This window comes from Cladophialophora carrionii (genome assembly GCF_000365165.1).
Source record: "Cladophialophora carrionii CBS 160.54 unplaced genomic scaffold supercont1.4, whole genome shotgun sequence".
In the NCBI taxonomy this organism is placed as follows: domain Eukaryota; kingdom Fungi; phylum Ascomycota; class Eurotiomycetes; order Chaetothyriales; family Herpotrichiellaceae; genus Cladophialophora; species Cladophialophora carrionii.
The window spans coordinates 2,465,391-2,480,963 of record NW_008481829.1 but is presented as its reverse complement, the minus strand read 5'-3'; the positions used below and the strand labels follow the sequence as shown (position 1 = coordinate 2,480,963).

At 52.3% G+C, this 15,573-nt stretch overlaps 6 protein-coding genes across 6 annotated transcripts; 5 read left to right on the top strand and 1 right to left on the bottom strand.

Moving 5' to 3' along the window:
* Positions 1-225: 225 nt before the first annotated feature.
* On the top strand, positions 226-2,238 carry G647_05547 (uncharacterized protein; the record flags this gene model as incomplete). Its single annotated transcript, XM_008729875.1, has 4 exons — positions 226-611; positions 662-978; positions 1,031-1,374; positions 1,420-2,238. 4 exons carry the CDS (start codon positions 226-228, stop codon positions 2,236-2,238), a joined length of 1,866 nt encoding a protein of 621 aa, XP_008728097.1.
* A 1,863-nt stretch (positions 2,239-4,101) lies between these two features.
* Positions 4,102-5,100, top strand: G647_05546 (uncharacterized protein; the record flags this gene model as incomplete). The annotated part of the gene is made up of 3 exons (XM_008729874.1): positions 4,102-4,271; positions 4,317-4,347; positions 4,522-5,100. The coding sequence occupies 3 exons, from the start codon at positions 4,102-4,104 to the stop codon at positions 5,098-5,100; spliced, it is 780 nt and encodes a 259-aa protein (XP_008728096.1).
* Positions 5,101-5,722: 622 nt separating this feature from the next.
* Positions 5,723-6,931, top strand: G647_05545 (uncharacterized protein; the record flags this gene model as incomplete). Its single annotated transcript, XM_008729873.1, has 2 exons — positions 5,723-6,047; positions 6,135-6,931. 2 exons carry the CDS (start codon positions 5,723-5,725, stop codon positions 6,929-6,931), a joined length of 1,122 nt encoding a protein of 373 aa, XP_008728095.1.
* A 165-nt stretch (positions 6,932-7,096) lies between these two features.
* On the bottom strand, positions 7,097-7,929 carry G647_05544 (uncharacterized protein; the record flags this gene model as incomplete). Its single annotated transcript, XM_008729872.1, has 4 exons — positions 7,097-7,565; positions 7,627-7,736; positions 7,793-7,827; positions 7,896-7,929. The coding sequence occupies 4 exons, from the start codon at positions 7,927-7,929 to the stop codon at positions 7,097-7,099; spliced, it is 648 nt and encodes a 215-aa protein (XP_008728094.1).
* A 3,188-nt stretch (positions 7,930-11,117) lies between these two features.
* Positions 11,118-12,245, top strand: G647_05543 (uncharacterized protein; the record flags this gene model as incomplete). Its single annotated transcript, XM_008729871.1, has 1 exon — positions 11,118-12,245. One exon carries the CDS (start codon positions 11,118-11,120, stop codon positions 12,243-12,245), a length of 1,128 nt encoding a protein of 375 aa, XP_008728093.1.
* Positions 12,246-13,788: 1,543 nt separating this feature from the next.
* Positions 13,789-14,781, top strand: G647_05542 (uncharacterized protein; the record flags this gene model as incomplete). The annotated part of the gene is made up of 1 exon (XM_008729870.1): positions 13,789-14,781. The coding sequence occupies one exon, from the start codon at positions 13,789-13,791 to the stop codon at positions 14,779-14,781; it is 993 nt and encodes a 330-aa protein (XP_008728092.1).
* Between the last annotated feature and the right edge of the window lie 792 nt (positions 14,782-15,573).

Genomic DNA, 15,573 nt, shown 5'->3' with positions numbered 1-15,573 from the left:
ATGGTGTGCATTGAGGTGGTGCTATGCTTGTGCTGACATGGGACGAGAAATCTCAGAACGGAATCGGTATCAAGTCTCGACTTATCGAGCCATCTGAGGCTCATCTGTCCCTTCCAGAGGCTCCAGCCTGGCCCAAGTCTTAAACGGAGAACCGCTGGTGTCACAGCGCGAGCGTTGGCCGGTCTCGCCTCTGTTGGAAGATCTCCCTCCCCCTGCAAAGCAGATATGCGAGTCCTTGAAGGGGCGGTTGCTGCTGCTGCTGCTACATCGTCAGTTCTACGAGTATTCCAAGTTTCACCACCTCTCCTGGCGCCACCAGGCGTGCCACAGAACAGTCTGCTCAGCAATGAACAGGGACAATCAGTGGCAGCTGACTTCTGCAAACATGGCTGTTTTGTCACTCAAACTCTAATGGTCCATTCCTTCGCCAACAGCTATGGTGACCCGTTTATTGGTTCTTATACGCCGCCGGAATGTTCTTTCAACCATATCACGTTGAATCTCACTGTTGAAGCCGCCGGAAGACAATTCGATCGTCTGGCGGTGGCTTATCTAGGAGATGTCGAAATCTGGCGGACGAGCACAGCTGAACCTACTCGTGCCGGCATTATGTATGGCAGACAGATTCCATTCTCCCTGAACAGTGCTAACTTGCCCCTAGATGGACACACGTGAAAGACGTGTCTTATCTCCTGTCTCTCTTTCTCGAGCCTCAACAGCTGGTCTTTGACCTTGGCAACCTGATAAACGAAAATTATACTTCTCCCTTCAATGTGACCTTGGAGGCGACGTTCTTTCAATCATCAACCACAACCGATCCCGCGGATATCATTGTTTCAGTTCCAGCCAGGCGGAGCGCTATTATCTCCGAGAATCCTTCACACTATCCCCATGTTACAGTCGGAGACAGCATCGTGCTGCCGCGAAATGTGGAACGTGCGGTCTTCACAATTGCCGCCACGGGTCAGATGGACGAAGGTGCGTCAGTGTCTCATGTCGATATACCGCCGGTTTGACCCTCTGCGCGTAGAGTTCTGGTATTCCAACGTATTCTCCTCGTACACCCATACTTTCGGGCGAGATCCCCTTCCCGGTCACTCACCATTCCGGGAAATCCAGCTCCTGATTGATGGGCAACTGGCAGGTGTTGTCTGGCCCTTTCCTATAGTCTTCACTGGTGGCATTGTGCCCGGTTTATGGAGACCCGTTGTCGGAATTGACGCATTCGACATCCGCGAAGATGAAATCGATATAACACCTTGGCTGCCCCTGCTGTGCGACGGGGAAAGCCACGTATTTGAAATCAGAGTGGTCGGCATCGATGACGACGGCAAAGGCAAGAGTCGGCTCTCTGAGACTGTGGGCAGTTATTGGGTAAGCTGACCGACAGAAGTTGTGTGTCGTACTTACAGCCTCTAGGTCATTACAGGGAAGATATTCATCTGGCTCGACCAGGCCGGATCAGTTACAGCTGGAACAATTCCTACCCTTCTTGCTCCTGTACCGTCCCTGGCGCTCTTCTCTGAGCTCGGTCTAGATTCCAATGGCACCAACCAGACGCTGACGAATGTCATCGACGTAACTCGCAACCTGAGCATTTCCTCGCAAGTGGAGACCTCCAAAGGTATCAAAACAGTTTCGTGGCGGCAATCACTTACGTATTCAAATTGGGACTATATATCCGACTTTGGTGTCAGACAAACGACAACACAGCATATCAATGGCAGCGCAGTTTCGTCAGAAGGTTACTCCCGAGTCTTCAGCTACCCTCTTTGCGTGAACAGCACCGTTATCGAGGATAAAGCGGCTCATACGCTCTTCATTTCCGCCACTATCAATCGAGGACAAGAGGTCGAAGTCTACGGTCAATTGGTGTTTCCTACCGGCCTAGAGCCGTTCAACCGCTCACTTGGGTTTCTCTTGGGGGATTTCCAACGCCATGAAGCGTTCGTGGGCAGTCGCTTGAGCACGACTCAGAATGGAAGCGCCATTTACTCCAGACACGAGAATGTCTCCACTAGCCCTGCGACAACACAGCAGGATCTTACATTCTCCGGCATTCCAGCTAGCGATCCAGAAGCAGGATCACAAAGACACGTAGAACTTTACCGCCGGCATGTAATTGCCGTCAACGACACGCTTGTTGAAGACCGGGCAACGCTCCATGGCAGCAAGGCAAATTTGCATCTTTCAGCTAAGTCAAATAGACAAGACATGCGACCGGTCTGGCTGCAGTAATCCTGGGAGATGCTCTTGCAAGTCTCAAATACAGGGTGATGTGCCCGCTCGCCAAAAAAAAAAAGAAAAAAGAAAAAAAAAACTGTCGCTGAATCCGGCATCGGGGCAATGCACAAATTTGAGCATTGATCATGAAAGGAATGTCCAGATTCCTTGGGCCACATCTTCTGTCACCACATATTTTGGCCGGGACGATCAGGCTGAGACTTGGCCAGAAAGGGTCTCGGCTGGGTGATTCCTTGGATCACAAGCATGGGCTCGAAGTTCACTCGGAAGATCGAGATTGCGAGCAGCTGAAATGCAGCAGGCCAAAAGCAGAAAGTCGGGTATGTGAACAAGCAGTCGTCTTGCAGCTTGCATGGAGCCAGTTCCCCTTTTGGGGCCGGTAGCGAAGCTCACCCAAGCTTCTCGTCAAATCCACGTCCGAGGCTTGTCTGGGCTTCGCGAAATGTGCACAAACAGCTTCAGTCGCAGCTTTGGAAGGAGATCGAAAGGCTACAACGCCAACTTGAGCATCACCAGTGAGGCATCCACGGCTGTGAGATTGTCAAAAGACTCTTCGAAACTACCCAACCCGTACTGTTGGACTCAATGAAGCTATTGACCGCAAAAGTAGAAAGAAATCAGCTAACCGCCACCATGACCGCCAACACACACATATAATCCACGAGTCGCGAGCCTATGTATATTTGTCTGTCTTAGCCGCAAGCCTCCTTCCACGTCTATGCATACCAGGATCGAACCTCTGGTGGGGCTGGCGGAGTCGTCGCCCTTGCTTCCACTCGAGCAGCAGTCGGGCATGCGATCAACTATGAACAGGACATTAGCGACGCTGAGAATGGCTCAAATTGTCTTACAGGGCATTCCCTCCATAAGTCGAGATCGGCTACTGACAAGGTCTTGGTGTGGCAGATGCTATTGCCATCAACAAGGCATCGCGACTCCATGGACAGTATGCTTGGCTTACAGAGGCAGCTCCGCAGCTTAGGGTGTGCAGCAAGGTTTGTGCAAGACCCATATTGTTGCTTGCAAGACTGAGTCAAATCACCTCCAATCTTGCACACTGTCGCGACGGCATTACATTCTGCATGAGGAGCGAGGGTAATTGACGGCATCGGCAATATTGGCGTGGTGACTTTGAAGTCGATCCACGTGTTGCATTCCTTGTGTCAATTCGACACGGCTTGCTGTGCCGCGCCGTCTTCTTCGAGCGATTCCAAGCACAGGCGTGTTTCGCCCCGGCAACTGCAGCACGGTCAGAACTGGATTGCCCAGCGTACATGCCATGCGAACGTGATACGTGTTACATACTCGATGATCAGGTCGAAGAACTTCAGATCACAAATGCAGTTCTTGAAGGCGGGCGTGTCGACCGACGTCGGACCAGGCAGCGCAAAACACTTCGAGTGCGAGCTTGCATATCTGTCACATGCAGGCAGATCTGTGGCGTATGTTGTGGTGCCAGACCAGCAGCCGGTTATCTGAGTTACCTGCCCGAAGGCTGGGATGGCGCAGCACAAGATCCAGAATGCCGTGATGATCGTGTCAGGTCGAAGAAATCTCAACAGACGGGAACGAGGTGCGAATGGAGGCACGAGAACCGATGTCTAAGGGCAGAGGCTTTGGGTTAATATCTCAGTGAGTACTGAGCGGCGTTCGTGTGTGCCCTCGTGGTCAGGCTTCCGCCTTGCCAATTCCCTGAACTCGTGCCAGCTGGAAACATGGCTCTCAAGAGTATGATGGGATCCTCGGACGCCAGGGATTGGCACGACCGAGGCGAATTCATCCACCCTGTGCTGCGCGAAGAAGCTGCAGCCTGAAGCTGTCTCGATAGACGTCCAATCACGGCAGATACGGTCAGCCATGGCTTTTACGCCACTAGGGGACCCCCCTTCAGCCGAGAAGGAGATTGGCCAGAGAAAGACGGCTCCATTGCGCCTTGCCATCGGAAGGAGGGTCAAAGCCCAATCCAGGCTGGCGGGACGTGGCTTTTTTGCACTTCCACTCATCGAGGCAGACAGCCCACCTTCATGGTAACCGGTGTCCCTAGTGTCCTCCCAACTGACACGGAGAGGTAGCCTCGAATACAAAGTCTGGGCTACGGAAGCTGTAAATGAAGTGCTATTTGGTATCTATTCACGCCTCTTTTGCATGGGCAATTGGAAACGCAAGACTTGATTACTATTGACTTGTTTTGCTCCCATCAGACTTCATAGAAGGCGATCTGGTCATGTCATTGGCACAGACTCCTCCCGTTAACCAAGCTACTGCAAACCCGTTCAGCGCGAGCATCTGATCAACATCAACATTCTCGACGACCACACCTCCCTCATCACAAGCAACAGGATCAACTACGTCACCCCACGCGCCATGTTAAATGCGACCTCCGTGCTGTTCACGGCCGCACACGCTGCCATGGTAAGGAGTTTTCTGTGGAGAGCGGGTGCGGCCGACACGGCCGGAAGCACAGTCCAGGGCTCATTGATCATCCCGACGGTGCGCCTCGTGGTGGTCGACTCGATCGCCAACGTCCTGCTGGGCGCTCTAGCCGTCCTGGCGGTGTTGACGGTGTGGATCCGCATCGACGTCATCAACAACGAGACTTCGCTGTTCGAAGAGCCGAAGGCTCTGCTCGGGTCAGCCATTCTGCTGCATGGGAGCGATGTCAATGCATTCGCGTCCCACCTGCGCCGCGATCCCGAAGCCGCGCAGGATGGTAGGGTTCTGGCACATGCACGTCGGCCGCGCCGTCTCTGGGGACGTAATCTTCTATGGAGCGTCTATCGTGACGACGTGCTCAAGAAGAAATGGAAAGTGGAAAACTGGGATGCCCCCTCTGATACGAAGATTGTGGCGGGATAGATAGGGACTGGAGGTGTGTTTTGAAGTGTGAGTTCTGGAATCCTGGAGTTACGGCCCGAGGATCCGATATAATTACTCTTAACTGGGGTCGCACCGTAAACAAACCATTAATTAGCGCGATTTCATTATACCCCATGGCAGCGTGGCTGTTAATTCGATTGAGTAAGGCCAGATGCGCGGAGGTCTCTCTGCCTTGTGAGAACAAGGATCGTCATTGTTATAGTGTCTTTTGTCCATTCACGTGGTTGATATTGTAGCCAGGTTCCTCAAGTGTCGAGCCAGCAAATAAGAATACTCAGACAAATAGTTACATAAACGCCTCGTCAGACATTGCTCGATTAGGAATTCAAGCCGAGTCCAGTCTACGGCACGGTTTAGAGACCAAAGCGCACACAAGCACGACAAGGCAGGACTTGCAAGACTTGCAAGCACCACAAGGCTGCCCTCCTATGTAATATGATCTTTTCACCCACCTTCCCAAGGCCATTGATAGAGGCACTGCAAACCATCAAGATTCATATTTTATCGACGATACGACTAGGGACGACTAGGTACTTCCCCCTTCATACATTGCACATCGGATTGGCATTGGCATTGATATCGTCACATTTCAACGACGATAATGGCACACACGAACCTCCAGCACCGAAGAACACACAACCTACTCTTGATCTCCAAACTTCTCTCGCAACAGTCTCAGACTTCACCCTTTACGCTTGTGCTCGACACGTTGGAGCAGCCGGCCTGGCCGTTACTACGGGAATACCTGCGTCGGGCCCAGCTCTCGAAACTGGTGACGACGGTGTTCCTGGCATTTGAGACGGTGGTGAAGCCCGAGAATGTCGATTATTTCCTGCCTAGGCACGATGTGGCCGAGAGGACATCCGCATGGCAGAAGGACATCACGCGAGAATTTGCCGATATCTTGAAACGAAGTTCTGGGAAGAGTACGCGTGCCCATGCTACTGTTTGTGTTTGTGTTCCTGCTTACGTTTCTGTTTCTTCATGTTCTATGCTGATAATATCATCACCAGGAGTTCTTGTGATCGTGGATTCGATGACAACCTTGGCCTCGCTTTCAACAGACCCGGCATGTCATCTCAATTTGACGGCATTTCTCTCGTCGCTTCTTCAGCCACCGGCCATACAGTCAAGCAGCGCTGAACAGGAGCAAGCGCCTCAGGTCTCGTTGGTCACGGTCTATCATACCGATGTCCCTCTGCCTTCTCCGCATTCGTATTCAAGTGCTGGACCCCAGCACGGGTACAGTCCGTCACCGCTCTCGCTTCTGTCTTACCTCGCGACAACCGTCATAACTGTCCACTCACTGGCCATCCTACTGGCTGAGAGGGCCGCGCTGGCAAAATCGCTTGCCGCACCGTCGTTTGGTCTGTCTGGGGAGATTGAGGGTGTGATAATTGGGCTGAAGCCAAAACCATTGGCAGATATGATGCCCGGTGAGAAAGGAATCGTGTTGGAACTGGAGCATCGGAGGAAGAGTGGACGGGGCGTAAATGAGTGGTTCTTTTTGCCAACAACGGCAGCGACAGCCGCAAGGGCAGGCGGAGCCCCGGCATTTCGGGAAACCGTCATTTTGTTGGATGATCATCCCCAGTTCCGCAGGCCGAAGGAAGAGGCGGCAGACGGTGATCAAGAGTTGTCAGGTATGACCTTTGAGCTAGGGTTGACGGAGAGGCAGCGCTTGGAGCGCGAGGGCGTGGTATTGCCATACTTCGATGCTCAAAAGGCGGGTGGCGGAGGTGAGGGTGGGAGGATTTTGTATGACATGGGTGTCGAAGACGACTTCGATGAGGAAGAGGATGAGATCTGAGCGTGAGGCAACCGTCCATTGGACCATTTGTCGATTTTGTTCTCCACGAAGCCGGATCTCGACTTGTCGTCCAAGTAGTGGCCCGCCAAAAGATGTCATACGCTCGCCGGTTGTTTCTTTGCTACTTCGCCCACGGTACAAATCGTTCGAATGTCCATCGCTGGTCTACCAGAATCGCCAGATGAGGAAAAACAACACGATCAGGCCGACCCCAACAAATGGCCCGTACTGTTTCAGCATCAGCTCCCAGTTGATCCTAACTGCGGCTTTCCTGTATTTCTTGCTGTCTTCCCGTAATCGTCCACTCATTTCGCCCATTCGTTCGAGACTGTCACCGCGGTACAGTAGATCCTCGATATTCTTGGTCATGACTTTGGTGACATCCTTTAGCTCGTCGTTCAGCTTGTCCAGGTTTGCGCTCGCACGGCTGTCTTGGTATGTCTTCTTCGTCCGCTGGATGAATGTGTCAAACTCGACAAACGCGTAGGGCCGTAGTGTCGCTGAGAGATATTGCTGTGAGGGATAGACGGTGGTGAATTCTTGAGCAAGGTCGGAGAGGTAGGTGAACGCGAGTTTCCGAGGATAGGATCGGTCGCATATGCAAAGGAAGCACACTGAGTCCTGGATGATATAGCTGTCGGCGAGTCCGTTAGTTTCGTGGCTCCAGACACATACTAGCTAGCTTGTTGTCTCACTGTGATGTGTATTGTCCTGACTCGATGCTGGCTTGCTGCTCCGAGTTGCGGTTCAGCCGCCTGAAGATCATCTTCGCTTGCGACTTGACCTCAGCCAGCTCCGTCTCGACCTGCCAGTCCTTGGGTCAGCGTCCTGTCCATAAGCCAAGACTGGAAACATGCGTACCTGCTCGTCATCAACTGAGGCTGCGAGCATGAGGCCTGTAGAGGAGTGCGCGGTCAGTTATCTTTCCCCAGCGACTTGCTGAAAATCGTAGTCAGAGACTCACCATCTAGCCGTGCTATCTGCGTTGATTTGATCATCTTGTCGATAATACGTTCTTCCCTTCTACCAGTTTTTCTGCGACAACTGCAGGGCAACAAGTTATTCTGTCTGTTATGGACACGCTTTCATCACTGCGGGGACGCTAGCGCCGGCAATAGCCGCCGACTCACTCGCTTGAGTTTCCTCCTTTATCCAAGTACACGATACATCGCCCACGTGATCGCCTCTATACATTTCCGCCGCTTCGCTTCGTGAGGATATCATCACACAAACAGCTCGTGGTGCCAACGCTGTCTCGTACTCCGGGACGGTCCAGGAGTCGCTTACTATGGCGGCAGCTTGGTAGTGCTATCTCGATGCCCATGTAGCCAATGCTGAAGATGAATATGTGGAGCTTAATGGACAAGTTGAAAGTGGCTATTACCGGGACTTCGACACTCCAATCCTACTAGATCAAAACACCACTCGTCCAGCACTTATGCTCGAGTAGATATCACTGAGGACTGTGGACCTAGAGCCATGCTCTCCTACAGGGGCAGTGGGCAACGGATCAGGCTAGATTTGGCAGTATTTTGCAACATCGCAAAACTGGGCACAAGCTCATGGGTGATTGCTGGGTCTGATCCGAACGCTTTCTTTGCAAATGATCAGTCAAAGCCACTTTGTCTGCTTCTCCCCGTCGCTGGCATGTGTACCGTCTCTCTCTGTAGCAATACCTGAAACACCTTTGAGCTGTGATACCGTCCTCTATCCAGCCCAGCCACTCGTCTGCTTCTTCCTGATATATACACATCAGACAGATCTCTTTTCCCTTTTATTTGCTCGTCTTCCTGTTCCTGCCACATTCCCCCAGAACTATGGCATCTGGCCCGTGACAGCAGCTTTCGCGCGGACGCTGGTCGACCAGGTTCCCTACTACAATCGGTTGCAAATCCCAGCCATCCGCATTTCCATGTGAAGCTCCTTACAGCCTTCCTGGCAGCATTTCTGTAGGTCAAATCATGTAGTAGCACCTTTTCTGGTCTGTTCCGCCACAAGACACCAGTTCAGTCATTATGGGTACACTAGACCATGTCCTGCTTCTAGGGACCAGGTTTAGGATGATGTCGCTGTGCCGTGTCAAGCAGTTCGCGCATCCGTGGCACAAGGGCTCGCTCTCCGCACGTAGGACCTTCAGTTACAAGATCCTGTACAACCAAACGAAGGTTCGTTAATAACCCTACTGTAGTCAGCACTGTCAAGTGTCGACACTGCTGACTGAGTCGATACGAGGGTATAGGCCACGTATCGACTCTCGCGATTAGCCGACTCGTAAGTCGACTCGCTTGAGTCAGTATACTGGTTAACTCGAGTGTTGAATCTAGTATAATATAGGCTTATTATAGTGTTGATGTTAGTACTAATATTAGTATCACTATCAGTATTAATAATTCAACACTAGCAGTACTCATTGTGCGAGCTAAGCCTGTATAGATCCAAGAGTCGATAGAGTCGACACAGTCGACAGTGTGACACTAGGGGAGTCGATACTTGACAGCACTAACCGTCGTTCGGACCCTCAGACCAAGAAGACACTGGGAATGATGCTACCGAGATACTTGCTTCTGGTAACACCAGAATCCAGACATTCTACCAGAGTATCCTCGAAATATGTGTTCTCCTAAGGTCGTTTGATTAATTTGGGGCGGTAATAAAAGCCCACAGCCACTGTACGCTGTCCACGACTGCTTGCCCCCGGTCTTCCATCCACGACAAGTCTTTTCTATCGTCTCTCACTCACCCAAAAACAGTTCTGAACCGGCTGCCGTATGTTGCAGCTGCTCCCACGACCTCCACGAGCGCCAATACCATTCTCCCCGCAAAAGACGGTGGTGTAATTGCTTCTTCCTCCAATGAGAATCATGAGACGGCAAGTCCTGCACGCGCGTGGCTTGAGGGTCTGCCACTCGGAAACAACAGCTACTGCCACAACATCCGCTCGAAGCCTTTTGGCGTGTTCTCGGTGACGCCGGTGTCGTTCCACCCTTGTATCGTTACAACGTGAACCGAGACACCAACAGCGTTGCGACTGTGTGATATACCAGTCTTCCAGCCAACTTCCGCCGCAGTCTCCCGAATGGGTCTCTGAAAGCATTCCAGGTTGTGGTCTTGCGGCCGTCTTCCAATCAACGTCCTCTTGAACATCCCGCCACAGGTGTTGATGCCAACGCCCGCAATGCATCTGGATCCCAACCACGAGGAGCTACTGGCCGAGCCGTTCAAGGACAGCCACAGTGCCAATCGGTGAGAACTCAAGCTGGCGCTCCTCTTTGTGGCCTCTCCTGTTCAGCTCCGCGAATACCCCCAGGGCCAGAACATGGTATCTACAACAACAGCGAGAACCACCTGCTCGACGTGACCAACCCCTTTTGGGAGTCATCCAAACGTCGTTTGAACCACTCCAGGATTAAGAGTGAGAACGCTGGCCGGTGGAGGAACCTGGCTCAAAAGCTCTGTATCTAAGAGATCTAGGTTCAGGGTTAGCGCAAGATATTAGTCGTTAATCGTTTCGTTCATCTTTGTCTCTCTCGTGCAAAGGACCTACCAGATACTTTTGGTAGATGGCGGAGATTCCTGTCGCTTTTGGGACCTAGTCATTCCCAAAGATTCTGCTCCCATCGCTTGTGCGCGGTGCATTCAGGCGCGCGGTTTGCCGCACCGGCAATCACTTGAATTAATCAAGCAGCATACAGCTAGGATCTACATGATGCGCTTGACAAACGACAACAACCCCAACGCTTGCTCCTTGTCCCCCATCGCGCAATCCCAGTAAGCCCGCGCTACAAAACTTGGCTTGCTGTGCCATTAGTTCTTCGTTTCGCCCATCCATTGTCTTCTCCTTTCATTTTACTCGATTCACCGCGCCCCTACTGCTGTCGACGCTTGCAAACTGTCGATCATAGCACCTCCTTCTGTTCTCTTGGTGTCGACATTTTCACAGCCCGCAACTCACTCAAATGGCCCAAGAAATGAATCCTGGGGTTCAGCCCACTGACAACCAGACAGGTAGACGAGAGTCAGGGTAAGGGTCTTCGTGTAGCTGCTGGGGCTGTCTCAAAACCAGGGCAACCTAGCTCGTATTTATTGGCCGCTGCCGCCATATGCAGTACTTGAGAAGCAACCCGCTGACTCGAAGCACTACAGGATCTTCAAACAGGATGCTGCCAGCGACGTCAAGTTCTACAAAATGGCATATCAAGACCCCGAATTCTCTGCCTTCCAAGAAAACGATGTGTTCGAGCACGAAAACGGACAGCGTATCAAGCTCGTGTATCATAACGTCAAAATCCAGGGCCGGCAAGAAAGAAGCATTCGACCATACAATCCACCCCGAGAGAGTCTTCGGTTCCAACTTGCCGACGAAGAAGTAGACAGTAGCAATTCCCTATCTAATCTCAGCCTCGCCACTGGCCCCAAAGAGATGGAACTGCTGGTGGGAGGCAAGAGAGAAGGAGACTCAGCAGACCCCTGGAGAAACTGGAAGCTCCTTCGCCCCAAGCCCAGCTCTGACCCAAACGAGCCGACTGAGTTTGAGACTTTAGGCACTCTCAATGACGTCCGCGCCTATTGGAACAATAGGTGGCCAGTACGACCAGTACCCGACGAAGGAGATGCAGCAGGTCCAGACGACCAGAGTGATGAAGATCAGGCTCGAGGCAAGAATACCAAGGGTCGTAAGCGCAGATCTACACAAGGTCAAACCCGAAGAACTTCAGCTAGAGCTGGTTCGCTGTCTGGGACTGTTGGATCTCGTCACAGTCAGTCTCTCCGACGCACGTCGACTCAAGCGCAGGCTTCGGCATTTCATGGCCCTCTTCTCGGTGGCGACACTCCTGGCCCCTTGCTTGCCCAGGAGCAGCAGTACGGAAGTCAACTCACATACAATACTCCGCAGACCTATCCGCCTGTCATTCCTCAATTCGATCCGCAGAATTCTCAAGAGTATACTCAGCAGTATGGCGGCGAAGCAGCCTTCCAGCAGAGTACATACGCCAGCGTACGCGGTCCCATGGCGCCTCCTCCGCTCCACAGCTATCAATCGCAACTACAAAGACTCCCACATGATATGCAGCAGACACCTTCTACTCAGCATGCCGCGAGCTCGAGCTACGCCTTCGGAGGTGATGCCTTAGTTGGATCACAAATGCCTCAGCAACCTCACTCCACCGTTGCACAGCAGCCTCCCGCACAGCAGCCACTCTACCAGCAACAGCTGCAGTCCTGGGACACTGACGAGCAGACTTACCAGCAGCAGCAACCTGGCAGCGGCAATGATATTGGCGAAGAGGCAAATGACGAGCATACTTTTTGGTGATTGTGTGTATGTGCCTGAATGGCAGTACATACCCCTACCAGCATGGAACTGGTGCTATGGAGATGCTGCTCCGGGCTGAGAGTGGTGATGGGTATGTTGGCATGCCAGGGATCGAGGATTTCTCTCAGTGGCAGATATGTTTCAGTCTGCGGTTTTCTTTCTTCTTTCTCTGCCTGTATTGGGGGAAGGATTGGTTAATCCCTGCTAGGAACCCTCATTGTGGACCAGCGGATGATGGTCTTGTTTTCCTATTTTCATAGTGTGCTTCATGGCAGGCCCGGTTGCGGTCTTGCTTATCGGGCTGGGCTGGTGGTCAATAGTTTGCGCGGCAGATTCAGTTCTTCATCAAAAATCGGGTTGAATACAAGTCCCCTTAGATTAAGCATTCCCGTAATCTTTCTTTCCCTTGCTGGGCGAATTTTATCCGTAGCGTTCTTATAAGAAGGCCTGGCAGGAGTATTGTTCTCCTATTATAGACGGGGAGAGTATGTTGCCCTGCTAGTGCTGGCAAACCTGCCAACCACTCTCGTCTTTTAGCATTTAGCCGGGCAAATAAGGAAGCTCTCTCTCATTGTGTCGCCTCGTACTTGAATTGTCCGCCTATTTAGAAGCTTAACAGAGCTCGCAACACCTTAAAAGCAGGCCACGATCTACACATACATCCAACTCGGTAGACGGTCGGTGGTTGCTTCGTGAGGACATCCCTGCGAAGGGCAAGTCGTCCCGGTGATAGAGCCCGTAATTTGTAACAACAAACCCTGACTGACTAGTCCACATCTGTCGGCAAGCCATCTTTGCAGCTGCAAACACTGTTCTTTGGTATTCGTCAAGTTCAGGCATGTTCTCAGCAAGAGCGAGTAATTAGTCGACTGAGAACAAATCTGTCGTGCCTAGCAAACATAGCAAAACTCACGACCTGTCAAACGCAACACCTGCTGCTAGATCCAAGTTTTTGAGACGTCTTCCTCGTTTGCCTGGGCAAGCAAGACTTTCAACAAGGGGTACATAAGTCAGTCCGTCTTTCTTTGTTCGCCATCCATCCATCATACTACCTACTCGTTCAGCCAATCATATACACGCATTTGCGGCGCCATTTGCGACGTTCATTGGTCTATCACAATCACGCTAGCCCATTACGACTAGCGCAGGGGCTTCAGCCTTTTGTCAAGATGGTTTATACAGGGTGAGTTCAGTCCTTGTATTGTCTCAATCTTTTATTCTGCCTGTCCTGTGTCGGTTGACAGACCTGCACACATCTTGTCAGAACACTCTGCACTCTAAGCGCCTCAGTGCAGCAATGACTGATGGCCATTGACAAAGGTGGACGCCTTGTCGCCAGTCTTGCTCTACAAGTTGCACACTTGGTTGGACGACGCAGTCATTGTTAGACCGAGCAAGATGTCTAGTCGAAGCTACCAAACATATGGTCTGCTTTGGCTCAGCCAGGCTGCTGCCGTTGTCGTATCTGCTGCCTATCCTCCATGTACTGACTCGACGCAGACCTGTAAAGCAAGCAAACTCCCGATCCACTAAATTCTACAAGATGGCCTACGTGGACCTGGGCTACTCAGCTTTCGAGCGAAGCGACGAGTTCTTCCACCCCGAAACCGGATGCGTACTTACACTTCACTACGGACCTGCCAATGTTCGACATTACATGGGTGGGAATTACCAGGATACGCGTCCCGTCTTGAGAAGACCCGAAGACCTTCTTTTCCGCATCACTCATCCAGCAGGCTACTCTTGGGACGACTACGCATCGGGACCAGAGCAAATGGAGATGATCATCGGACTGGCGAAGAGAGACAACCCCTGGGACCGCTGGATCGTCAGAGGAGACGTTCCCGGCCACGGCAGGATCGCGGTCGGCACACTGGACCAGCTACGGTATCACTGGAATGAGCTTCTCCCCGGTGTCGCGCCGGGAACTCTTACGGCCCACCAGCCTCCCCAGGCAGGTACTCGAGCTCAAGCAGCCAAAGCCCGTGTCGTCCAAGATCGCATCAGTCGTGGCGGAGCTGCACAGGCGCAAATTCCTCCAATTGACCCGGCTGTCGTGGCGAGACAGCGACTTGGAGGTCCAGGCACGGCCTTTGACCAAGCATATCCTGGTGTTCAGCTTCCGCCACCTGCGCCGCAACAAGGACTTGGAACGAACGTGGGGGCACCTCAAATGCATCAACCCCAGCAGCACGTTCAGCCTGCTCTGCCTCCGACTCATCATCCTCTTCCACCCCAACAGCAACAGGCCCATGTGCAAGGTGGCCAGGCGTATCATACTACGCAGCAGGGCCATGTCTTTCCACCGGTCGCCAACCAGTTTCTTCAGCCGAGCTTTCCTCCCGTCGCGACTTCTCACCAACAGCCGGCGCAGCTTCAACACCAGCAGCAAGCTCACGACGGTCATCAGGGTCAAGACCAAGATGACGATTTGATCGACCCCTTCTTGTGGGCTGTCCAAGCGGGACAACTGGCCGGGCAACAGCCAGACAACAACCCTGACACTGGGGCGGACCATGGATACAGTCAACAGTAGAGGGGGTTTGTCAATGCTGACTTCCTTGATGCCAGCGTTCTCCTTCCCTGTCTCTTAAGCTTGTACTTGAGGCCGAGAGGCATTCGTTATGACAGCTGTAGTGGTGGTTGAGGTGGTGCTGGCCTTCATTTTCATTTCTTTCTTACTGTTCTGTCCAATTGTGGTTGGTTGGTGGATTTGCGGCTGGCGGCATCCCCGTCTACAACTTCTTCATGTATGATGAGACGAGCCTGTCATGTTTGCTAGACGGCTAGGTAGGCAATACGCACTTCATCCAAGTCCGTGCTTTGCAGATTTTGCAGAGGACGTGCCGCGCTTTCTCAACTGCCCGGATTGTTGAAATGGCGTGCACGTCAGTACTGATGGAGACCAAGACTGCTTGGAACCCTGGATGGGTGAGCATGTCCTCATAGCTGTCGTACCCCGTGATGCCAATGTCGATGTAGTCTACGTTCGAGCGACCCCGTTGTAGCTCGTGAGACGCTGCGCTGCAGACGGCGACGAGAGGGCGCGAGGGACTCGGTTCACAAGAGTCGAGATGTAGCGTTTGCCTGGCGCAGAAGCAATGACATTCAGGGCAATGATATTGACTACAGTTGAGAGAGTGGTGGGTTAATGATTCGTGCGAAGAATCGGCTTCAAACTCACCATTCGCCTCAGGCCGACAACAGCAATATTGAGCATCCATCTTTAGGGCTCTACGTATGATTCTATGGATGTTTATGACGTTGCATGAGGCGAGGCAGTAATTGGAGAGATTGATGGGACATGGCCACAATCCACGAGAAGTGT